The sequence below is a fragment of the Scyliorhinus canicula genome, chromosome 1 (assembly GCF_902713615.1).
Source record: "Scyliorhinus canicula chromosome 1, sScyCan1.1, whole genome shotgun sequence".
Taxonomy (NCBI): Eukaryota; Metazoa; Chordata; class Chondrichthyes; order Carcharhiniformes; family Scyliorhinidae; genus Scyliorhinus; species Scyliorhinus canicula.
Window position 1 is genome coordinate 285,179,303 of NC_052146.1, and position 26,404 is coordinate 285,205,706.

Genomic DNA, 26,404 nt, shown 5'->3' on the forward strand with positions numbered 1-26,404 from the left:
TACATAACAGTGTCCTGAAGATTTTTTCAATTACTGGAGCGTTGGCAACCCCATTCGTGTCAATCATTGTAGCGGGTGGGGGGCAGTGGCCATGTTTGTTCGGGACTCACAGTGGTCATATTGGTAAGGGTGTCAGAAGGGGGCGAGCGGCCATCTTGATAAGGGAGTCACAACGGGGCGAACGGCCATCTTGATAAGGGAGTCACGACGGGGCGAGCGGCCATCTTGATACGGGGAGCGGGGCTCATTTCGGCAGATTTGTCGGTGACTGGCGGCCATATTTGTAAATGAGTCCGCCCCTCAGAGGTCGGCCATATTCTGAACAGGCGGACTGTTTTCTTTCTCCTCCGGCTGAGTTCTGGGTTAAAGTTGGAGCGACTCGTGGAGCAGCGCGACGTAAGAGAACCTCCCCTCGGCCATGGAGGCGGAGAGACTGAGGGATGAGCTTTTTAAGAAGGAGCAGGAGGTGGAGAGGCTGAGGGCAGCAGTCGCACACTTGCAGCAGGTACACAGCGTCCGCTCCCTCAGACCCACTGACTTTGTTTCATCCTAAATATTTTTGAGGAAGATTAAAAGCAACAAAAGATTTCAATAAATATTGGCAATAAGTATCCCATCCCCACTGATCCCTTCATCTATTTCAAAAAGCTGTTGAAATTCGGTCCATTGAGAATTTCAGAACTGAGGTCGAACAGATATTTCGGGCAAAGCAGATGGATGGAGCTAAGATACAGATCAACTGCTCTAATCCAACGGTGGAATGAGCTGAAACTGAACGATTCCTGTGTCTGTGGTCCTTCCACTGCGTACCCAACGGTTTTAGTGATGATGGAGTGGATGGACAAGAACTTAATTTATTAGCAAAACCTAAGCCATCCTGTTCTCCCACCTGATATCCCCATCCTTTTCAGGTTTACTCCTTCGAATTAATTCAGTCTGATTTTCCCTCAGCTGCATTTAAAGTCAGACATTCCTGCCACTATCAAGACAGTCCACCTATAACCTCAGCCCTATTGGCCTTCCTCAAGTGTTCGTAGAATTATAAAATCCCTGCAGTGAAGAAGGAGGCTATTCGCCCATCGAGTCTGCACCAACCTGCCACATGATTCCCATAACCCCACGCAGGAGCAATTTATCATGACCATTCCACCTAACCTGCACATCTTTGGGGTGGCATAGTGGTACAGTGGTTAGCACTGCTGTCTCACATTCCAGCCTCGGGTGACTGTCTGGAGTTGCACTTTCTCTCTGTGTGAGTTTTCTCTGGGTGCTGTGGTTTCTTCCCACAGTGCAAAGATGTGCAGGTTAGGTGGATTGGCCACTCTTTTGAGGTCCACCAACAAAATAGAACAAAGGAAACAAACCGGGACAGAGCAAAAAGGGCCACTCCTGTTAGGGGCACTGCCCGATTGTAACAAAGATCAGTGTAAGCTTACAAACGTCAAATCAGTGCAGTTAAAGGGGTCACCCCAACTCCTGCGATGCCCACTAGGCACAAAAAGCCTCTGGTGCCTGTGGACACCACTTGCTCCCTTTCTAGGGACACCCGGCCGCGAATGTAGCCGTGAAAGAGGAGCAGACAGTCTGGTTGGACGAGCCACTCGGTTGCCCGCTGCCTGGACCGATAAAATATGCACTTCACCAGACCCAGGAGCAGGTTCACAAGGAGGTCCTCTGCCCTGCTTGCCCATCTCCGCACTGGGTGCCCATAGATCAGGAGCGTGGGGCTGAAGTGCAAACAAAACTTCAACAAAAGATTTGTCAGAAAACTAAAAAGGGAATGCAGCCTATAACACGTAACACAGACGTCATCCACGTACTCCAAAAGGCCACAAAAATGGCAGGCTTCTTGGGAGTCCATGAGCAATCGGCGGTTGTACGACACTGCAGCATGCAACACCCTCCACCCCAGGTCCCCATGATTGAGGGAGAGGACTCCTCAATAGAGGGACCTACGCCGCCAGATGGCAACAAGGCACGCCATGGCGTGTCTGGATAATAGGTAAGGGTAAGGAGGTGAAGGGTGTGCAGCAGCAGCCTGTACAGGAAACCCCTCAGTACAGTGTGAAAAGGCACCGGCCCCCTACATAGGTGTCGGGGCCTGGGGCCAATGTGTAATTCCGTCTGTGCAGAGGTTTGCCCAGACAGGATACCACCGCACACCTGCGCATCCTCCAGACCGTGAGTGCCATCGGGTCTGAGCACGACCGTTTTGAAGTCTCGGATATCATTGGCCATGAGCCGGGCATCTATCGTTGTGCTAACGTGGGGTTTTACACGAGCAGCCACAGCTCGCTCCTCTGCCAGCCACCCGAAATGGTATTGGTGGAGGTGCGGATCCCTGAGTAGTGGCTCCCTGACGACAGCCATTCTTCTGTCGGGGGGAGCTGCGGTGCGAGACGATCATGCTCCAGACATCGATACACAGAAGAAAAGAGCAGGCGGAGGCCTTTTGACCCTTTGAGCCTGCTCTGCCATTTATCAAGATCATGGCTGATCATCCAACACAATAGGCTAATTCATATCCGTTGATCCAATTCGCCCAAGTACTATATCTAGCCGCCTCTTGAATATATTCAATGTTTTAGCATCAACTATTTCCTGTGATAATGAATTCCACAGGCTCACTACCTGAAGAAATATCTCATCTCTGTCTGAAATTATTTAACCTTAATCCTCAGACTGACCCCTGGTTTTGAACACCGCCACCATCAGGAACATCTTCCCTCTATCTATCCTGTCTAGTCCTGTTAGAATTTTATAAGTATCTATGAGATCCCCTCTCATTCTTCTGAACTCCAGCGAGAACAATCCCAACCTAGTCAATCTCTCCTCGCATGACAGTCCCGCCATCCCTGGAATCAGTCTGGTAAACCTTCGCTGCACTTCCTCGAGAGCAAGAACATCCTTCCTCAGAAAAGGAGACCAAAACTACACATAATATTCTAGGTGTTGCCTCATCAAGGCCCTGCATAATTGTAACAATACATCCCTGCTCCTGTACTCAAAACCTCCTGCAATGAAGACCAACAAATCATTAGCCGCCTTTACTGCCTGCTGCACCTGCATGCTTACCTTCAGCGACTGGTACACAAGGACACCCAGGTCCCGCTGCACGCTCCCCTCTCCCAATTTACAACCTTTCAGGTAGCAATCTGCCTTCCTGCTTTTGCTTCCAAAATGAATAACCTCACACTTAGACAAATTAGACGGCACCTGCCATTGATTTGCGCACTCGCCCAACCTGCCCAGATCATGCTATAGGACCTCTACATCCTCGTCACAGTTCATCCTCCCACCCAACTTGATATCATCTGCAAATGTTGAGATGTTACACTTTGTTCCCTCATCCAAATCATTAATATATATTGTGAATAGCTGGGGACCCAGCACCGATCCCTGTGGCACCCCACTAGTTACTGTTGCCAATTTGAAAAGGACCCATTAATTCCTACTCTTTGTTTCTTCTCTGCCAATCAGCTTTCTATCCACCTCAATACATTTCCCCCATCCCACGCGTTTTAACCTTGCACAATAATCTCTAATGCTGGACTTTGTCAAACGCCTTCTGAAAGTCCAAATATACCACATCGACTGGCTCCCCCATGTCAACTGTACTAGTTACATCTTCAAAGAATTCCAACTGGACTTTGGTAAAAGACGGGCAGTGACTGCAGAAGGTATCGAAGACCCTGCAGATCTATGAAGAGGAGCTGCACGTCATAATTCATGCCGTTCACCTTGCAAAATAAATCCTTCGTCAGGGCATACCACCGTGGAGGGGCTCAATATCAAGGTATCGCTGCAGAATCTGAAGGCGGAAGGTCGCCATCTGGGTGCAAAGGCACACCAGCGCCTGGGAGCCTTCCCTAAGCAGGAGACTCAACCTCATCAGCAACACAGTGCGGTCTCATGTCTCAGAAGAACCTGACATGCATTTTCTTGAGCTTTGTGACAGGAGGAGTGGTCAAAGTGACCAGCCGGTACGACAACATGGAGGCTATCAGTTGATTTATGGCAAGAACTTGACCCCTGTAAGACAGCAGTCGGAGCAGTCCTGTCCAACTTCGACCCCTGTAAGACAGCACTCTGAGCAGTCCTGTCCAGCATCTCAAGCAAGCGGTGATCTTGGCCTCCAGCTCCTGCCAGTTAGCCGGCCAGGATTCCTCAGCCAGGGCAAAGATGGACTCCCAAGTAGAGGAAGCTGGTCCTGTTCCAGGTGAAAGGCCTGAGCTCCTTTGGGAGCGACTGCATCTGCCACGGACCGACCAGGAGTCCGGAACACTTGTCCCAGTTGATCCTGGCAGAGGACGCGGTGGAGTACACAGCCTGGCTCTCTTGCGTCCTCTGCAGGTCTGCAGGGTCGGTGAACATGAGCACGTCATCAGCGTAAACCGAGAGGACCACCCCAATGCCTGGCTCGTGCAGAAGCAATCCCGACAACCTCCTCAGGAGGAGGCGCAGGAAAGGCTCCACACAAATAGAATAGAGTTGGCCAGAAAGGGCCAGCCTTGACGCACTCCTCTCCCAAAGCGAAGGGGCGCCGTCAGGGACCTGTTAACCTTAACGAGACACTCGGTGGCAGCGTACAGAAATCGGATCCGAGTAATGAAATGCGTTCCAAACCCGAATGCTTGTAGAGTCCCGAATAAATATTCATGATCCACCCTGTCGAACGCCTTCTCCTGATCAAGGGACGGGAAGTCGCTCGACAGACCAGCAATCTGGGAATGATGGACCAGGTCCTGGACCAGATGGATGCAGCTGTGGATTGTGCGGCCCGGGACTGTGGAGGACTGGTCAGGGTGGATCACATGGTCCAGCACTGTGCCAAGGCGCAAACACATTGCCTTGTCGAAGATCTTGTAATCCGTGCTGAGGAGGGAAACCAGTCGCCAGTTTTTAAGGTGGCAGAGATTTCCCCCCCTTTGGCAGCAGGGTTTGGTGACGCTGTGCCAAGATAGGGGCATCTCCACATTCGCGATACTTTCCCCCCAGGACTCCCGTGTAGTCGCTCTACAGGACTTCCCAGAACGCCCTGAAGAACTTCACAGTCAGCCCGTCCAGCCCTGGAGATTTGCCCCTGGACAGGCTGTTGAGGGTGCGATCAGCTCCCCCAGGCCGATAGGGGTATTAAGCCTCCCAGCACCCTTGGGGTCGACCTGCGGATTCCTCAGTCGGGCAAAGGAGGATTCCCAAATAGAGGAGGCTTGTTCTCCCACAAAACATCCTCGCTGGACGGATCCGGGAGAAAAGGGCACTGTTGAAGTTTAGAATTTGGGCCCTGACCTCCGGATTCGAGATGAGGGACCCGTCGTCGACCAGCTGCGTAAGGTGCTGCTGATGGAGCACATATCTTTTTTCAGTGAGTAGAAGAAGGGGATCTGTGGTCCATGTCTGTGACAATCTGAATCTGCGACCTCATATACGCGCCACAGTACCCGACAAGTTGCAGGTCTTGCAGCGCGTCCTTCTTTCTGAACACCTGCTGCAGGGCTGAGTCCTCATCCGGCTGACCGAGACATGACTCCAGGTCGAGCACCTCCATCGCCAACTCCTTGGTCCTGGATTTCTGCCTCTTTGTCGACCCCCCCACATTCTCCTGACAGAAGGTACGCACATGAGTATTGTCCATGTCTCACCAAGCCTCAAGGAGGCAAGCCTCCCCCCTTCCGTCTCCAGCCAGCCTAGAACCGATGAAACAAGCCCAGGAGCTCGTCCTCCAGCAGCAGGGTGTTAAAGTACCAATACGCAGATCGTGACCGAGCGCGAGACAGGGTGAGCCCCGCCCACACCGGACGGTGGTCTGAGCACGGTCCCTGCTACAGAGAGGCCATCGCGACACGGTAAGTACGCCTTGGAAATGTAGAGTCAGTCCATTTCTGGACGCTCCGACCCCAAGCCTCACAAAGGTGAAGACGCTGGAGTCAGGATGGAGAGTCCGCCAGATGTTCACCAAGTCAAAGAACCCTACCAGGTTCCTTAACTTCACCACTGCACAAGTGCTGCACTGGGTACCGAGGCAGTCCTTTGTCCCGAGAGTGCAATTAAAATCCAACCCAGGATGATGCACTAGCCCGCAGCGATGGTGCCAAGATAAGTGGACACTTGCTCGAAGAAAGTTGTCTGCTGCTCGCCAGCCTGGGGAGCGTAGACATTCATAAGGTGAAGTACCTCGCCCCCTCAGGTGCAGCAATCGGCCTGGCACTGGCTCTTTGACCCCCAAGATCTCCGGCTGAAAAAGTGAGGCCAACAATAGCCACCCTGCCTAAACATGAGGTTAGGCAACTCATGTAGAACCCCCCATGCCACTCCAGGAGCCATGTGGCTTCATCTCCTGGAGCGTGTGTGTTTCTTTTTAAAAAAAAATTTAGAATGTCCAATTAATTTCTTTTCCAATTAACGGACAATTTAGCGTGGGCAATTCACCTACCCTGCACATCTTTGAGTTGTGGGGTTGAAACCCACGCAAACACAGGGAGGATGTGCAAACTCCACACGGACATTAACCCAGAGCCGGGATCGAACCTGGGACCTCGGTGCCGTGAGGCCGCAATGCTAACCACTCTGCCACCGTGCTGCCTGGTAGTGTGGGTTTCTTACAGGAAGCATGCAGCATTCTTCCCGTCTCAGAGGACTGAGAAGTTCTGGAACCTGCGGAGCACGTGGCTGCTTCCGTTGATATTTAGGCTGGCTATGGTCACCTCCATGTCAGCAATAAAGTGCCACCTTCACCATCATCTTTTTAGTGTTCGGAGGGAGCAGAGGAGCACGTTCCCTTCCGTTCCCTCTGGAAACCCGCGAGGAAAGATTTCAGCCAGCGCTGCTCAGTTGCATCCGCATCTCCCACCCCACCGGTGGAGGGCTAGCTGCACTCGGTTTCGGTGATCGTGGTTCTCGTATAGAAAATCTCAGAGTTCCCCTTGGGGGATGAGGGGTGATTCAATGACGAGCATGAAAGAGTCCATCGCCTCGCTACAGATGGACTGAAAATCAACCCCCGCGCCTCCCACCGCGCAGATGTTCTAAGGGCAGTTGCCTTCTGGGACTGAGTCTCCTGCCACATTGTGTGTGGTAGACGGGACGGACCTACCAACTAGCCCTGGGTCTGTCTTGATCGTCGACAGACAGGCTCCTCATGGGCTCTTCTCAGGGAAACTGTGCCAGAGGGAGGCGGTGGGTCAGCCCCCTGCTCCTCTTGAGGTGCTGAGTCACTGGACAGATCCGGGAACAACTTTGGGAAAACCTCCGGAATGGAGATGAAAGTGCCTGGCGTCGGAGGCTGGGGCGGAGAGGGCGGGTCCTTCACCAGCCAATGACCCCGAGGCCAGGGAGACATCGCAGCCCTCCAGCGTCATGAAAACGAATGCCTCTTGCCCCTGACGATGTCTCGGGCGCTGATCTCCTTGATCCTTAAGCGAGACAAGGATCCCCTGCAGTGTGGGTCATACAGGCCGATCTCACTCCTCAATGTGGACGCCAAGTTGTTGGCAAAGATCTTAGCCACGAGGATAGAAGATTGTGTGCCGCAGTTTATCCACGAGGATCAAACGGGGTTTGTGAAGGGGAGGCAGCTGAACACCAATATACAGAGGCTCTTGAACGTTATTATGATGCCGGTGGTGGAAGGTGAGGCGGAGATAGTGGTGGCGCTAGATGCGGAGAAGGCCTTTGATAGGGTCGGATGGGGGTACTTGTGGGAGGTGCTGGAAAGGTTCGGGTTTGGGGAGGGGTTTGTCAGTTGGGTGAGGCTGTTGTATGAGGCCCCGATGGCGAGTGTGGCCACGAATAAGAGGAGGTCGGAGTATTTTCGACTATACCGAGGGACGAGGCAGGGGTGTCCCCTGTCCCCCCTACTTTTTGCCCTGGCAATTGAACCCCTGGCTATGGCACTGAGGGAGTCGGGGGGATTGGAGGGGGCTGGTCCGGGGTGGGGAGTGTCGCTCTATGCGGATGACCTATTGTTGTATGTGGCGGACCCGGTGGGGGGAATGCCGGTGGTGATGGGGATTCTCCGGGAATTTGGGGATTTCTCAGGGTATAAGCTTAACTTTGGGAAAAGCGAGCTGTTTGTGGTACACCCGGGGGACCAGGAGTGGGGGATTGGGAGGCTCCCACTGAAAAGGGCGGAGTGGAGCTTCAGGTACTTGGGGGTTCAGGTGGCCAGGAGCTGGGGGGCCTTGCATAAGCTAAACCTCACAAGGCTGGTGTAGCAAATGGAGGAGGAGTTTAAGAGGTGGGACATGCTGCCGCTGTCTTTGGCGGGTAGGGTGCAGTCAGTCAAGATGATGGTGCTCCCGAGGTTTCTGTTCCTGTTCCAGTGCCTCCCATCCTTATCCCGAAGGCCTTTTTTTAGGAGGGTCAACAGGAGCATCACGGGATTTGTGTGGGCGCATGGAACTCCGAGGGTGAGAAGAGTGTTCCTGGGACGGGGCAGGGATAGGGGCGGGCTGGCGTTGCCCAACCTCTGTGGGTATTATTGGGCTGCCAACGCAGCGATGGTGCGTAAGTGGGTAATGGACGGGGAGGGGGCGGCATGGAAGAGGCTGGAGATGGCATCCTGTGTGGGTACGAGCCTGGAAGCGCTTGCAACGGCGCTGCTGCCGCTCCCTCCGACGAGGTATACCACAAGCCCGGTGGTGGCAGCTACCCTCAAGATTTGGGGGCAATGGAGGTGGCACAGGGGGGAGGTGGGGGCCTCGATGGGATCACCGATACGTGGGAACCACCGGTTTGTTCCGGTGAGAATTGATGGCGGGTTCCTGAGTTGGCACAGGGCAGGTGTCAGGAGGCTGGGGGACCTGTTCATAGACGGGAAGTTTGCGAGCCTGGGTGAGCTGGAAGGGAAGTTCAGGCTCCCCCTGGGGAACACCTTTAGGTACATGCAAGTAAGGGCGTTTGTCAGGTGGCAGGGTTCCCCCTGCTGCCGCCACGTGGGGTCCAGGACAGGGTGCTCTCGGAGGTATGGGTTGGAGAGGGGAGGATCTCGGAAATGTACCAGGTGATGCAGGAGGTAGACGAGGCCTCGGTGGAGGAGCTGAAAGATAAATGGGAGGAGGAGCTGGGTGAGGAGATTGAGGAGGGGACGTGGGCGGATGCCCTAGAAAGGGCGAACTCCTCTTCTTCGTGTGCAAGGCTTAGCCTCATCTAGTTTAAGGTACTGCATAGGGCTCATATGACCGGGACAAGGATGAGCCGGTTTTTTGGGACCGAGGACAGGTGTATTACGTGCTCAGGGAGACCAGCAAACCATGTCCACATGTTCTGGGCATGCCCAGCGCTGGGGGAATTTTGGAAGGGTGTAGCAAGGACGGTATCAAGGGTTGTAGGATCCAGGGTCAATCCAGGCTGTGGACTCGCAATATTTGGGGTTGCAGTGGAGCCAGGAGTGCAGGAGGCGAAAGAGGCCGGTGTTCTGGCCTTTGCGTCCCTAGTAGCCCGGCGGAGGATTCTTCTTCAGTGGAAGGATGCGAGGCCCCCAAGCGTGGAGGCCTGGGTCAACGATATGGCGGGGTTTATTAAAAGACGCAAACCGGCGAAAAAGTGTTCTGCGCATGCACGAGAAGCCGCACATGCGCAATTGCGAAACGAGTGCGCAGTAAATGAAACTCGGATTGCACATGCGCAATCGAGCCCTACGCATGATGTCACGAGCGGCATGATGTCAGAGGACCCGGACCACGCCCACTTAAAAGGGTAATGCGCATGTGCGGCCTGGCCAGACTGGACATGCGCAAGATGGCTGCTGCTCAGAACTTCCATCGTCTTCTGTTTCAACTCTGTCTCGTGGTGAGTTTTCATGCCATTTTTACCGATTTTGTTTTCTAGATAATGATTCTGTGTTTGTAAAGACTCAAATTATTGATTTTGTTTTTGTTCATAAGCAAGGCATTTTTGTGTAGCAGTTTCTAGAGTTAGATACTCATCTTGTGAAAGTTCTTCCTTCAAATTTTTGTCAGATAGTCCATAAATTAATTGATCTATATCATCGTGTCTCTGAAATCAGCATAATCACAGCCTTGTGGTATTAACTTGAGATTTGTAATAAAATCCGTGATGAGCCCTCCATTTCTCTAACATTTATGAAAAGAGTTAAATCTTTCCAGTATCTCACCAGACTGACTCTTACAGTGTTCATCAAATTTTTTGAGTATTACTTCTATTTTGGTCTTGTCTTCACTTTCTAAGTATAGATAGAACATTACAGCGCAGTACAGGCCCTTCGGCCCACGATGTTGCACCGTCCTGTGAAACCCTTCTAAAGTCCCTCTACACTATTCCCTTATCGTCCATATGCCTATCCAATGACCATTTGAATGCGTTTAGTGTTGGCGAGTCCACTACTGTTGCAGGCAGGGCATTCCACGCCCCACTCTCTGAGTAAAGAACCTACCTCTGACATCTGTCCTATATCTATCTCCCCTCAATTTAAAGATATGTCCCCTCGTGCTGGACATCACCATCCGAGGAAAAAGGCTCTCAATGTCCACCCTATCTAATCCTCTGATCACCTTGTATGCCTCAATTAAGTCCCCTCTTAACCTTCTTCTCGCTAACGAAAACAGCCTCAAGTCCTTCAGCCTTTCCTCATATGATCTTCCCTCCATGCCAGGCAACATTCTTGTAAATCTCCTCTGTACTCCAATGCTTCCACATCCTTCCTATAATGTGGCGACCAGACTGCACACAATACTCCAAATGTGGCCGCACCAGAGTTTTGTACAACTGCAACATGATCTTGTGGCTCCGAAACTCAATTCTTCTACCAATAAAAGCTAACACACCGTACGCCTTCTTAACAACCCACTCAACCTGGGTGGCAACTTTCAGGGATCTATGGACATGGACACCGAGATTTCATAGAATTTACAGTGCAGAAAGAGGCCATTCAGCCCATCGAGTCTGCACCGGCTCTTGGAAAGAGCACCCGACCCAAAGTTAACACCTCCACCCTATCCCCACAACGCAGTAACCCCACCCAACAGTAAGGGAAATTTTGATCACTAAGAGCAATTTATCATGGCCAATCCACCTAACCTGCACATCTTTGGACTGTGGGAGGAAACCGGAGCACCCGGAGGAAACCCACGCACACACGGGGAGGATGTGCAGACTAAGCACAGACGCTGACCCAAGCTGGAATCGAACCTGGGACCCTGGAGTTGTGAAGCGATTGTGCTATCCACAATGCTACCGTGCTGCCCGGATCTCTCTGCTCGTCCACACTACCAAGAATCTTACCATCAGCCCAGTACTCTGCCTTCCTGTTATTCCTTCCAAAATGAATCACCTCACACTTTTCTGCATTAAACTCCATTTGCTACCTGTCAGCCCAGCTCTGCAGCTTATCTATGTCCTTCTGGAACTTGTAACATCCTTCTGCACTGTCCACAACTCCACCGACTTTAGTGTCATCTGCAAATTTACTCACCCATCCTTCTACGCCCTCCTCCAAGTCATTTATAAAAATGACAAAAAGCAACGGCCCCAAAACAGATCCTTGTGGCACACCACTAGTAACTGGACACCAGTCAGAGCATTTCCCATCAACCACCACTCTTTGTCTTCTATCAGCTAGCCAATTTCTGATCCAAACTGCTAAATCACCCTGAATCCCATGCCTCTGTATTTTCTGCAATAGGCTACCGTGGGGAACCTTATCAAACGCTTTACTAAAATCCATATACACCACATCAACTGCTTTACCCTCATCCACCTGTTTGGTCACCTTCTCGAAGAACTCAATGAGGTTTGTGAGGCACGACCTACCCTTCACAAAACCATGTTGACTATCTCTAATCAAATTATTCCTTTCCAGATGATTATACATCCTATCTCTTATAAACCTTTCCAAGACTTTTCCCACAACAGAAGTAAGGCTCACTGGTCTATAGTTACCGGGGTTATCTTTACTCCCCTTCTTGTACAAGGGGACAACATTTGCTATCCTCCAGTCCTCTGGCACTATTCCTGTAGACAAAGATGACTTAAAGATCAAAGGCTCAGCAATCTCCTCCCTAGCTTCCCAGAGAATCCTATGATAAATCCCATCCGGCCCAGGGGTCTTATCTATTTTCACACTTTTCAGAATCGCTAACGCCTCCTCCTTATGAACCTCAAGCCCTTCTAGTCTAGTAGCCTGTAGCTCAGTATTCTCCTCGACAACTTTGTCTTTTTCCTGTGTGAATACTGACGAGAAATACTCATTTAGCACCTCTCCTATCTCCTCGGACTCTACGCACAACTTCCCACTACTGTCCTTGACTGGCCCTACTCTTACCTTAGTCATTCTTTTATTCCTGACATACCTATAGGAAGCTTTAGGGTTATCCTTGATCCTACCTGCCAAAGACTTCTCATGTCCTCGCTTGGCTCTTCTTAGCTCCCTCTTTAGAGCCTTCCTAGCTAACTTGTAACTCTCAGGTGACCCAACTGAACCATCACGTCTCATCTTCACATAAGCCTCCTTCTTCCTCTTGACAAGTGTTTCAACTGCTTTAGTAACCCATGGTTCCCTCACTCGACCACTTCCTCCCCGCCTAACAGGTACATACTTATCAAGGACACGCAGTACCTGTTCCTTGAACATGCTCCACATTTCCATTGTGTCCATCCCCTGCAGTTTTCCCCTCCAGGCGATGCATCCTAAGTCTTGCCTCATCGCATCATAATTGCCTTTCCCCCAGCAATAACTCTTGCCCTGCGGTTTATACCTATCCCTTTTCATCGCTAAAGTAAACGTAATCGAATTGTGGCCACTATCACCAAAATGCTCACCTACCTCCAAATCTAACACCTGTCCTGGTTCATTACCCAGTGCCAAATCCAACACGGCCTCGCCTCTTGTTGGCCTATCTACATACTGCATCAGGAAACCCTCCTGCACACATTGGACAAAAACGGATCCATCTAAAGTACTCGAACTATAGTGTTTCCAGTCAATATTTGGAAAGTTAAAGTCCCCCATAACAACTACCCTGTTATTTTTGCTCCTATCCAGAATCATCTTTGCAATCCTTTCCTCTACATCTCTGGAACTTTTCGGAGGCCTATAGAAAAGCCCTAACAGGGTGACCTCTCCTTTCCTGTTTCTTAATTCAGCCCATACTACCTCAGTATTTGAGTCCTCATTAAATGTCCTCTCAGCCACCGTAATACTGTCCTTGACTAAAAATGCCACCCCTCCCCCTCTTTTACCACCTCCCCTGAACTTACTGAAATATCTAAACCCCGGCACTTGCAACAACCATTCCTCGCCCTGCTCTATCCATGTCTCCTCCCTGCCTAACAGGTACATACTTATCAAGTAATTAAAGCAATTGTAGATTTCCCTAGCCTCATGCCCTCCTATTGAGAACAGTAATGCTATTTTCGTTGTGTCAGAGACCGTGTTTAAATCATTAGCTGCGATAAATATTTGGAATATCAGTTCAAATCTTTTCCAGTCATAACTTAAATTACCGGTTATTCCAGCTGTCCTAGAGGTCCAATGAGTCCCATAGTTAGTCCTCGAGGATCCATTTGCTGTGAAGTCTTCCACAGTCGAATATCCGGTCTGAATTTTCTTCTATTTTTGTCTAACCTAATCTAACTGGTTCTGTTAAAGCCAACATGTCTGGTGCCATGTTTTGTTACATGTGTGGTAGGTAACATGTGCTACTCAAACCTTGGTTAGTGATGAGGTCTTCTGAATCTTGATGAAGAAGACTCAAACTCGTCCAGTAGTAACAAAATGTTTATTGAGTAACTATAACAATAATTGCATGAGTTCTTTACATTAACTTTGATATTAGTGATAAGGTTAACAAGATCTAACTACAGTAACAATACGTAATTCCACCTGCCACCTGCAGGGGTTTTTCAGGAGATGGCAACCATTCCTAGATCCCCTGGCAGAACGGTAAAAACAAAAGGTCAGCAGCAGCAAAAGAAAACTAATGCCTCTGGGGTGCAAAATTGCATCGGGTGGAACAAGCCCTTGGGGATCTCGTTCGCACCCGGCCCGAGGAATCCTGCTCAGGGGGGCTGCAACAACTCGGGGGCAAACATATGTTTCACCTTTTCAGTTTTCATGCAGGGGATGTGATGTCAAGGGGCAGGGGTCATGACTGGGGAGGGTCATGAACTTTCTCCCCCCTGCCCCCCATCAAAGGAGTGGCGCCGCTTACAGGGGGTGGCCTGCACTCAGGAAACCTCCACCCTCGTATCGCCCCCCCCCCCACCTACTCTTGACATTCAGCCCCGGGACTTTGCTGACCTATGTGCCGGCTTGGGCCGAGTGCATCACTACTGCCCCCCCTTGTTGACCCACACTGTAGTGATGCTATGCCCAGTACCCGAAGCTGAGGCGTCAATGGGGCCCGGATGAAGTGGAGTGTCTGTGGGCCAAGATTTGTCAGTAGCTCCCAAGCTGGAGTTCCAGAAAGTGGGGTTTTCTAGGCCGCCAGGTTGGGGGTTTCTTGGGCCGATCCCTGCCTCGCCGCCTTATGGGCCTTGTAGATGCCCTCCCTCCTCCACACCGGCAGCCGATTGGTTGGCAGGCGCTGGCGTGATGTCCCTTTGTGGGGGTGGGATGGTATCGTCAGTGGAGTGGGAGGGGGCAGTGGTGCCTGCCAAGGTCACCTTGGTGTCCGTGGTGGCCTAGGAGGTGGGGCAGTTCTATTGCACATGCTCCACCTTTTTGCAGGCATGGCACTGCACGACGTCCGCAGACCAAAAGATACAGAAAGTCTCCCCTTGATAGGAAATTTTGAATCCCCCCTCTAATGCCACCTCTCGGGCCAGGTGGATGAAGGAGTAGATGTGTCCAATGGGGGTATCCTTTCGGCCAAGAGGGAGTGGCGCCACCTTGGAAGTACCTCCCCCAGTAATTGGAGGTGGGGGAGGAGGAGCTCCGTAGGGAGGTAGGGCACGACATTAGAATAGATAACCCTCTTGGCCTCAGTGATATACCGCCACGTAGGTCCCGCCCACCATGAGCCACTTTTCAAGGGCAAGGTGGATCGCCCTCTCGGCCCTTAGGAAAATCACAACCTTCCCGTACATACGAGCGGTGGCTAAAATGGCCGAGGGGCCGCGACCCCTGCCATTGCGCGAATCCATGCCTCCATGGTATGGTGGCGTGAGTAAAGCACTTAACCCCCCAGTTTGCGGGTTAGCAACCAGAAGGGTGGCGCGGCTGCGGGAGTAGTGGAGGCTGAAGAGGCCACCACCTCTGCATAGATGACTCTGGACTGCCCTGCCACTGGTGTAGATGGAGTGGCCATCAGGGCAAGTGCCTCGCCCACCCCAATGTGGGCTTTGTCCTGTTTGAATTGATTTGAGAAATAGACGACGGGAGGGGTTTGGGGGGGGAAGTGGTGTTCGGGGAAGAGCGAGGTAGAACAATGTATTGCGTATGGAAGTGTATGGAGTCTTCAGCCCGGGAGGGGCTCAGCAACCACACTGTCCACTCGCTCCCCCTGTTCTTGCACAAGCACACTGGATAGAATAAGGAAGGCTTCTACCTTGCTGAAGGAAGCAGTTGTCAGTTGGGAGAAACCGACCAGGCAGGGCAGGGCCCTCAACCCGGGAGGAGCCAGCAAATAAGCAGTCCAAAGAGCTCTACTCCCACGTTGATGTTGAAGTCGCTTTCTTGTTGTCCTTCTCTTCCCTCTCCTTCCAGAAAGCTCAGCAGCAACCAACCCTGGGAACAGGCAACAAACTGAGCAGCAACAACAGAGAGAAAGCAGTAGCAGCCACTCTCCACCACAGCAACAACCTCACAACTCCAAAGTCTGCACTGGGAGTGAAGGCTTCAGATTGGCCATGCTAAATTGCCCCTTAGTGTCCAAAAAGGCTAGGTAGGGTTACGGGTATAGGGTGGTGCTGTGGGCTTAAGTAGAGTGCTCTTTCCAAGGGCTGGTGCGGACTCGATGGACCGAATAGCCTCCTTCTGCACTGTAGGGATTCTGTGTGTTATTATATGCATTGTTGTCACCCGCAGAATACTCCTTGTTTGCCTCCTGCGTTTTGCCCAGTGTAACTGGGGCAGCACGGTAGCATGGTGGTTAGCATAAATGCTTCACAGCTCCAGGGTCCCAGGTTCGATTCCCGGCTGGGTCACTGTCTGTGTGGAGTCTGCATGTCCTCCCCCTGTGTGCGTGGGTTTCCTCCGGGTGCTCCGGTTTCCTCCCACAGTCCAAAGATGTGCGGGTTAGGTGGATTGGCCATGCTAAATTGCCCGTAGTGTCCTAAAAAGTAAGGTTAAGGGAGGGTTGTTGGGTTACGGGTATAGGGTGGATACGTGGGTTTGAGTAGGGTGATCATGGCTCGGCACAACATCGAGGGCCGAAGGGCCTGTTCTGTGCTGTACTGTTCTATGTTCTATGTTCTATGTAACTCATCCTCAACTTGACTGCTTGCATCTTCTCCCACAGTTGGGCCCCAGCCTCCTATTTAGTGTTATACAGTCACTAGCCAACCCTTTCCCATCTTCCCCTTCCCTCAGGGGGGACTCCCCCATCTACCCCTTCCCTCAGGGGATTCCCCCATTCCCTTAGATGACTTCCCCAATTCTCTCAGGGTACCCTCCCAATTCCCTCAGGGTACCCCCCCCCAATTCCCTCAGGGTACCCCCCAATTCCCTCGGGGTACCCCCAATTCCCTCAGGGTACCCCCAATTCCCTCAGGGTACCCCCCAATTCCTTCAGGGTACCCTCCCAATTCCCTCAGGGTAGCCCCCAATTCCCTGAGGGTAGCCCCCAATTCTCTCAGGGTACCCTCCCAATTCCCTCAGGGTACCCTCCCAATTCCCTCAGGGTACCCCCCAATTCCCTCACGGTACCGCTGCCGCATGGTCTCCATGCCCCCTCACCCCATCGTCTCTTATTTCTTCCACACTCCCCAGCCCACATATCCCCTCCCTCCTCTTATCCTCTCCCCCCACATCTCTCCCCTCCCCCACATCTCCCCTCCCCCACATCTCCCCTCCCCCACATCTCTCCCCTCCCCCCACATCTCTCCCCTTCCCCACATCTCTCCCTTCCCTCCACATCTCTCCCCTCCCCCCACATCTCTCCCCTCCCCCCACATCTCTCCCCTCCCCCCACATCTCTCCCCTCCCCCCACATCTCTCCCCTCCCCCACATCTCTCCCCTCCCCCACATCTCTCCCCTCCCCCCACATCTCTCCCCTCCCCCCCACATCTCTCCCCTCCCCCCCACATCTCTCCCCTCCCCCATATCTCTCCCCTCCCCCCACATCTCTCCACTCCCCCCTACATCTCTCCCCTCCCCCCCACATCTCCACTCCCCCCCCCCCCCACATCTCTCCCCTCCCCCACATCTCCCCCCTCCCCCCCACATCTCTTCCCCTCCCCCCCACATCTCTTCCCCTCCCCCCCACATCTCTTCCCCTCCCCCCACATCTCTTCCCCTCCCCCCCACATCTCTCCCCTCCCCCCCCCACATCTCTCCCCTCCCCCCCACATCTCTTCCCTCCTCCCATTTTCTCCCCCCCACCCCCCCAAATTCCCTCAGGAGACTCTCCCCTTTCGCACCACAGTCCCTCAGGAGACTCTCCCACCCTGCCCCTTTCCCTCAGGTCATTCCCTGCTCCCCATTCTCTCAGGGAACCCCTCCAGGCTCCCTGTGGGATTCTCCCTGGCCTCTCTGACACACCCCAGGCCTGACCTGAACCCAGTCTCTTTCTGAATGGAGAACTAGGGTGGGATTTGGTGGGTCTCGTCATGGAGTCAGTGTTCTCAGCAATCACTCTGAGGTCAAAATACTGTTTCATGTTGCTGAACCTAAAGTTGCACTAACATGTGCTCTGTATAAAAAGAATTCCAAACGGAACCTTTCTTTCGCTAAACCATGTAAGTAAATGTACATGTAAAGTGCGTGGAACTATATTTTGTGTAAAATATTTTCTATTAAAGTTAGTGCATGGGACTATAATGGTATCTGTGACTCATTAACAATTCCTTTGGACAATACTGTCCTATTTCTGTGTTTGCTAACCTACATAGGCTCCCTTTCTGTCTAAGATGAATTTCAAAACCCTTGTCCTTGACAAGTTCCCTGACGGTCTTGGCCACCTTTACTTCTGCAATTTCATTTTGCTGTGTGTTTCTGCACATGCTTTTTAATTCTTTGACCTGTTTTAGAAGCTTTTTGTGCTTTTTCCCTGTCCATCTTGTATTCCTGCAAATGCCAAACCAATTCGGTTTAGACACATTAATATGCTCACTTTGGTCATTTTAATTTTGTATAAAATATTCTACAATTTATATTAAAGGATTGGTGTGCTAGTCTGGGCCACACATCATTTGTAAATAAAATATGCTGGCAGTATTCAGCAGACCAGTCAGCGTCTGTGGAGCGATAAATAGTCGCATTTCAGGTCAATTATTTTCTTCAGAAACGACTTTACTTGTTTTCTCAGTACGGTAAATGTTTGTTTTCTTTTCAGAATTCTCATTCTGGAAATATGTTTACGTTAGCTGAGCAACCGACTGAGGTGCCTCCATTAGAAGAAAAATTTCTCTCAAAAGAAGAGATCATGAGGTATAGCAGACAGCTTATCATTCCAGAGTTTGGAGTCAAAGGTATGGATGGAATGAATGTAAATTACATTGTTTCGTATATAATGCATTAAGGCTATGAGGCCTAGTGGTTATAGTACTGCTCTAGCAACCCCAGAGATTATGAGTTAATCCCATCGTGGAAAATTGTGAAATTAAACTCAATTTATTTAGTAATTTGTGGGCTAGCAAGTGAAATTGGAATTCAGTTTGGGAAGCTTTTTGAATTTCAAAGCTGCTTGAAACAACTCTGGCACAACACATCGGTGATCCCCACTTAGCTACCTGAATCAATGTTGTATATTATGGGGGCCGTGTCACCTATGGTCCATATTTAACTGATGCTCTTGCTATTATAAGCAAATTTGTTTTCTCTGTTGACCGTCATGTAATTAGTAATTTCTCCATCTCTAAAAAACACATTTCAAATCAACTTTTTAATAATGGATGGTGGAGCAAGATAATGCTCAAAACCTTTTAGTGAGGACAAAGTTCTGTCAAATCTGTCAGGTTGAAGAACTTTGATCTGCTTTCACGCCTGCTTAAACAACTGATTTCAGAAAGGGGATAGAGTGTTTGATTTTCTGTGTGTGAGAGGCAGACGTCTTGTTGGTGCCTTAACCAGGGTCAGTGATCCATGAACGAAGTAGCATTGCTGATTTTACTCATTTTGTATTTTTTGGTTAAAAACAGAATTATAGGGCTGCAGCTGCAGAAACTCCCTGTGAGGATAACAAGCATGGAGTCTTTGATTAAGCAGTGACTATGACTGTCCTGTTCTTCTGGAGGATTGGTTGCTTGACCACATCTGTGATGTGAGAGAAGTGGACTAATGTCCATTTCAAGTATTAACTGCCAGTGTTCTCCAAGAAGAAATTCCTGGGTCTTTCTTATTGATGTCGTAATTCTGTACTTTTGAGTTTCATATTTTTAAAAAAAGATAATTTATTGAAGGTAGATCCAGAAAATACAAAAACAGGATCAGTCAATAATACAGAACAGTATTGAATGCTCCATAACATATTAACCGTGCATATAACACTATAGAAATATAACCCTTCTGAAGCACCCCATATGTACAAACACATCAGTCACACCCCCAAAATATTTTTTTAACAAAGTCGGTGTACAGCTTCCACCTCAGGAAGACCCCTCATCCATACCTCTAATGTTCTGCAACAAGATGGTGCCGGAGTGAGGCGACTCTCTGCAAGCTCTCCCCAACAGAGCCACTTTTTACTTAACTTACACTCGTTCTAATCTTTTAAAATTTAATTCTAAGACTCCCTATTATGTATTTTTGTTTATTCCCTTTTCTCCCATGTACTTAATGATCTGTTGAGCTGCTTGCAGAAAAATACTTTTCACTGTACCTTGGTACACGTGACAATAAACAAATCCAATGCTAATGGCGAACTTAATTCTCCCCAAATGAAGAAACTCAGCAAGGTCCCACACCCATGACCTGATACCTGGTGGATCCGAGGACTGCCAGTTTTGCAGAATTCTCCTTCGGGCTAGCAGAGAGGCAAAAGCCACAACATCGGCCTTCTTCCCTACCAAAACACCGGGATCCTCAGACACTCCAGCTACCCATGGAGATGGCGTGACCATCATTCCCATCATTTGAGACAATACATCCGTGACTCCCTCCCAGAACCCCAACAATTTTGGATTAGGACCAGAACATGCGGGCATGATTCACAGGAGACCTGGCACATCGTGCACACTGATCGACCACTTCTGGGAAGAATGGCTCAGCCTTTCCAGCACCATATGTGCTCTATGCACAATTATAAGTTGATTAAGACTAAGTCCAGCACGCGACAAGGATGCAGTATTTCTATGCAAAATCAATCTCGCACCGTGCCTCCCAATTCTTCCTCCCATTTTTGCCGCATTGCCACCATCGACATTCCCTCCTTCCTGGCCAACTCAATGTATACATTGGAGATCTTGTCCTCCCCAATATCATCCTCTGGCAGGAGCTTGTCCTGGAGATGCAAAGACGGCAACATTGGGAGCAAATCCACCTCTTTACTAAAAAGGCCCTTATCTGGAGGTACCTGAACTCATTACCGCTGGTAAGCCTCCGTCAGCTCAGTCAGGTCCGCAAATCTCCCACCCAAAAACAGGTCCTCAAAGCATTTGAGATCCAAACAGTCCTGCTCCTTAAATCTGACATCCAATCTCGCTGGGACAAATTTATGGTTACCACAGACTGAGCCTTTCTGTACATGCCCTCCAGGCCAAAATGCAGCCGCCACTGATTCCATACCCTCAGAGTGGAGAGTACCACTGGATTTGATGAGTACCTACTCGGTGAGAATGGTAGAGGAGCTGAAGCCAATACCCCTCTGAAGGAGGTCTTCTCACACGAGACCTCTTCCACCCTGCAACACACCGACCCTTGTCTAGCAGCCATTTCCAGACCATGACAATATTGGCAGCCCAGTCATACTGAAAACTCTGAGGCCACCACCCCATCTACTCCTCTCCAGACAAACTCGTAATACGGTGAATCCTCCCCACCACACAAAGCCCAGAATAAGCCTATTGACCTTTCTGAAAAAAGATTTGGACAGGAAGATTGAAAGATTCTGGAATACAAAAAGGAATCTTGGCAGTGTAGCCACCTAAGATGGACACTGGGCTACAAAATGGAGAACTGCTAAGGCTGCAGGGAAAAACCAGTCTTAGCAAGGACAAGCAGTTTGCAGAAGACTAATTAGCATTCTGCACGTACAGAAACCAGTTTGTGGCCAGGTGCAGAGTCCCAGCCAAAGGTGTAAATGGCAACAAGATCTACATAGTAATGAGGTGATCCAGATCCAGACCCCACACAATAGAAACATTTAAGTATGAATGGATACTTTTGAGTAGACGCCCAGACAGAACGGCACCATAGTATCCAACATAAGAACCATAGGTACCGCCCCACCCATCGAGAAACGACCCTCAGATTAGGGGGGGTTTGGAAGATATCGATTGGGAAAGGCCCAATCGATACATGGCAGGTAAAAGACCCGACCCGAAGGGGCACGGACTTCTAGGGACTATAAGAATAGACCCCGCACATGGTTCGGTCTGTTTTGCTCCGTGACTGCTGCTTTGCTCCGGCTCAAGTCTGTTGCTTCCAGACTCCGGCCCAGACTTGTTACATCGCATCCTGACTCCAGTTTCAGCACTGGCCGTTGAGCATCAGCCATCGAACTGTAAGTGCCACTACAACGATCGCTACGTGATCCAGACTTTGCTAGACCCTGACAACTTTAAGTACCTGAGAGCTGCAGACCAAGAACGGGACGAAGGCCTTGCTCCCTGACCTTGACCGTTCCTGTCTAGATAAGTATTTTAGTTGTTTAGTATTAGAAGTAAGTTAGTCTCTTTAGCGTATGCATGTGTATTTATTATATTTGTCATAATAAATATCAATCGTTTGGACTTACTAATCGGTGTACAGATTTATTACTTTGAACCTGACCTTGATATACTTGTGAGGTGTCTAAATACGGCACCTGGCGACTCCTGAGCATAATTTCATACACAGAGCCATAGCAGTGTTAAGCACACGGCCTTTAAACGGAGGTGTGTTAATACACTCCAGTAAAACGAGCAACAGCAGGATCACCATTTTTATTGTCTGGACTCTCCTGGACAGAGATAGCGACAGCTTGTCCCATCTTTTGAACTCTTTTATCCCCTCTACTAAACTTGTCAGATTTAACTTGTGAAGCTGAGCCAAGTCCCGTGCAACCTGAATCCCCAGACAGCCAAAAGCTCTTTCTTGTAAGGCGAAACGGGAGCCCACTCAAATGCCTCTCCTGTCCTCTGGAGCCTATCAGAAATATCTCGCTCTTCACCGTATTAAGCTTGTATCCGGAGAAGAGCCAAACTCACTCAGAATCCTTAGAATCTTATCAAATGACTCCATGGAATTAGAAATGTGCAACAGGAGGTAATCCACGTACAGAAAGAGCCGGTGCTCCACTCCCCCCACCTCCCCCGCTCAATAACCCTCCACTCCCAGATGCCCGAAGATTGCCAATGGCTCAATCGCAAGGGCGAAGAGCAGAGGAGAGAGTGGGCACCCCGCCTCGTCCCACGCTGCAAAGTGAAATACTTATTAGAGTTAACCTGTTAGTGGAGATGCTTGCTTTCAGGGCTTTATACAACAGTCTTACCCAGTCCACGAAACCCTGTCCAAACCCTAACCGTTCCAAAATGTCAAACAAGTACACCCTTTCCACTCGGTCAAATGCCTTCTTGGCCTCCATTGACACCACAACCTCCACCTCATTTCCTCCTGCGGGCATCATGATTATGTCAATAGCTTCTGGATATTGGTCGCTAGCAATCTGCCTTTTAAAAACCCGATTTGGTCCTCTCTAACCACATCCGGCACACATCCCTTGATATGGATCGGCAAGATCTGAGCCAGAAGCTTTGCATCTACATTTGGAGTGAAATTGGACGATAAACTAAATATGGGGGGAAGGATTCAGTTGTATGGAGAATGGTGAATCTGTGAAACTCTTTGCTGCAGAAAGCTGCGGTGGGCAAATCACTGAGCGTCTTGGAGACAGAGATTGATTAATAAGGGGAACCGGGGTTACGGAGAGAAGGCAGGAGAATGGGGATGAGAAAATTATCAGCTATGATTGAATGGCGGAGCAGACTCAACGGGCCTAGAGGCGTAATTCTGCTCCTATGTCTTATGGTCTTATAATAAGATCCTCTTTGCTCAGAATCTTTGCCCTTTTTTTGGCTGAGGGAAATGAAGCCTGCGATAATGGGAGGGGGAGCACACCTCTCTCCAATGCTTCATTAACGGACCCAGCAACATGCCAAAGCGTTTATAAAATTTGGTTAGGGATCCGACTGCACCTGGGGCCTTCCCTGATTGCATCAAACTCACACATCCCAACACCTGCAAACCTACTGGGCCCCCAACCCCTGCGCCCTTGCCTGATCCACCCTTGGAAATTCCAACCCATCCAAGAATCTGCGTCTCAGTTCATTCCCTGGCAGCGGTTTTGATAGACGGGCTCAAAAAGTTTATTAATCCCTGCCAGGTCCGTTGCCACCTCACCCCCCTTGTTCCTAATCCTACCTAGCAGCCATCTGCTTCCGTAGTTGGTGGGCGAGCATCCTGCCAACCTTCTCCCCATATTCCTACACAAACTCTATAGCTCTGCGCAGTTGTCTCACCGCCTTCTCTGAGGTGACCAGATTAAATTCCGTTTGGAGCTTATGGTGCTCCTTCAACAGTGATCATCAAATGATTCCAGATAACTGTGATTGACAGCTAAGATCACCTCCACCGATCTTGTTTACTCCTCTTGCTCCACCCTTAGTCTGTGCGCCTGGATCGAGATGAGCTCTCTGCTAATCACAACCTTCAGTGCCTCCCACAGCACCCCGGCAGAGGCTGTTGCACCTTCCTACCTCACACATACTCCCTTAACCGCAAGGAGACCAACGTCCAGTCTCCACTAGGGTCTACAAGGGGATGGCGTTTCCGCTCGCAGGTCCACATAGTGTGAAAAGCAAGAAAACTCCTTCGTCCTAGGCCTCCCAAAGCGCATTGCATCCACTCTACCCAGAAGCTGCATGATTCTCGACAGTTTCCCAACTCCGGGTCCAAGACTGTATTGAAATCCCCTCTAGGATTAATCTGTGCGTATCCAGATCTGGGATCAGGGACAGAACCCGCCTCACAAAATCCACATCATCCCAATTTGGAATGTATATATTGCACAGTACCACTGGGAAGCCCTCCAACCACCCACTGACTTCCCACTCGGATCAGCAATGAACCGCTTTATTGAGAAAGGCACCCTCTTACTTATTAACACAGCCACCCCTCTCATCTTCATATCAAGTCCTGAGTGGTAAACCTGACCAACCCACCCCATTCTCAGTCTTGTCTGGTCCGCCCCCTTTAAATGAGTTTCCTGGAGAAACATCAAGTCTGCCCTCAGGTTCTTCAGATGAATCGGTCCATTTAGGCCCATTAATTCCAAATAACCAATCAATTGAAGGGGCATCTACTCCTCCCCCAAGCTAATCAGACATAACTGCGAGGCAGCCACTGCTTCCCCAGATCCCCCACCCCTCCACCCCCATCCCTTCAATTTGCTGGTTCTTCTTTACTGTGGCCCCTGCACCAGGCCTGCGACAACCATGTATCTGCCATATCACCCAAACCACATCATAAAAAAACACAACAAATAACTCTATCCCACCCTCCACATCTCCCCAGCTCAGGAACGTCAAACCCACCTCAATAAAACAAAAAACAAGGAGAATGATAGAGAGAATATAGCAAAGATACAGGAATGCATAGCAATCAAACTAACAACAATATCATCAACAGAACAGATCAACAACATTTTAATGTATTTATAGATTCCTAATTTCCTGGTCCCGAAGAAACTTGCCTGCTTCCTCCGGATGTCAAAAAAGTACTCCTAGTTATGAAAGATGATCTACAAAAGAGCCGGATGCAACATTCCAAATCTCTCACCTTCCATTCCAAATCTCACAAGGCAGTGCCGCCTTGACTTTGTTGAATCTGGCGCGGTGTTTAGCTAGTTCCGAACCCCATTCGGGGTATATTCTGATTACGCTTCCCTTCCAGGAGCTCTTCTTCATCTGCCTGGCTCACCATCCGCCCTTGGTTGCTCACATGCCTTTGGATTTCTTCTCCGTGCTCTGTGCGCACAATCAATCTCGGGGGGCGGGGTCTGAAAATGTTCTCCCCTACCAGCCTCTGTGCGACATACTTTGAGGGTTGCGAGCACTCCAACCCCTCCAGCAGACCCACTGCTCAGATATTTTGCTGACTCTCTCGATTCCCCAACTCGGCCACTTTATCACATTTTGTAGAAGCTGCCAGCCATCAAGAAAAGCTCTGCTACCACCGAGGCCAGCCGGTTGGCGGCAGACTCCTCCATTTTTTGTAGTGACTCGCCCTGAGCCTCGAAACTCTGCTCAACCCTTTCCACTGCCACCTTAATTGGATCAATAGCCCGTACCAGATCTTCAGAGGTTTCGAACCTCTGTTTCTGAAATTGAGCAGTTAAAAAGTCGACCAACTGAGCAGTAAACCATTGGGCTGGAAGTGCCGACTCCGGGGCCGCCGCCTTTGCGTCTTCAACCGCGCTTTCCAATGCCTCCCGATCTGCTCCCCCCACCCTTGTTGTTCTTCGCCCTGTGCAAAAAATTGCCGACACCTTCACCAGCAAGAATCCCGGGCTATTGATCCAATTAAGATGGCAGTGGAAAGAGTTCCCATGCAGGCACAGAGAGAAGGTGCAAACTCCACACAGGTAGTCACCCAAGCTGGGAATCGAACCTGGGTTCCTGCAGCTGTAAGGCAGCAGTGCTAACCACTGTGCCACCGTGCCGTCTAACTGTGTGAAAAGAAAAATTGAAAAATGGTTGAACCTTGAAGCCTGCATGCAGGAAAAACAACATGGTCCGACCTGGTGGGACCTCGGTGTTCATGTTGCAGCCTGGTGGGGGGGGGAGGGGTGATGTGGATCAGACCCGGGGGGGGGGGGGCGCCTCCACGGTGTCCTCGCCCGCGATTGGGGCCTACCGGTTGGCGGGAGAGCTTCTCCTGGTGGGAGCCTATGTTCCTCTGCGCCGGGTCCCTGTAACTCTCCGCCATGTTGTGTCGGAGCTGGCGCGGAGAAGACAACTAGCGCGCGTGCGCAAATTCGCGCCGGCCATAGTGCGCATGCGTGGACCCGCGGCGCCCATTCTGACGGCGGTATCGGCAGCTGGAGCTGCGTGAAGGCAGGATTCTCTGATCCTGACGCTAAGCGTTTA

The 26,404-nt window shown here is 50.4% G+C and overlaps 1 protein-coding gene across 1 annotated transcript in view; it reads left to right on the forward strand.

Moving 5' to 3' along the window:
- Positions 1-236: 236 nt before the first annotated feature.
- The window catches only part of mocs3 (molybdenum cofactor synthesis 3), a 120,678-nt gene continuing 94,510 nt past the window's right edge, over positions 237-26,404 (forward strand). The window contains exons 1-2 of the mRNA XM_038814503.1: positions 237-505; positions 18,454-18,589. Of these exons, the coding sequence (XP_038670431.1) occupies positions 419-505; positions 18,454-18,589 (223 nt within the window). The 5' untranslated portion in view covers positions 237-418. The remainder of the gene's footprint in view (positions 506-18,453; positions 18,590-26,404) is intronic.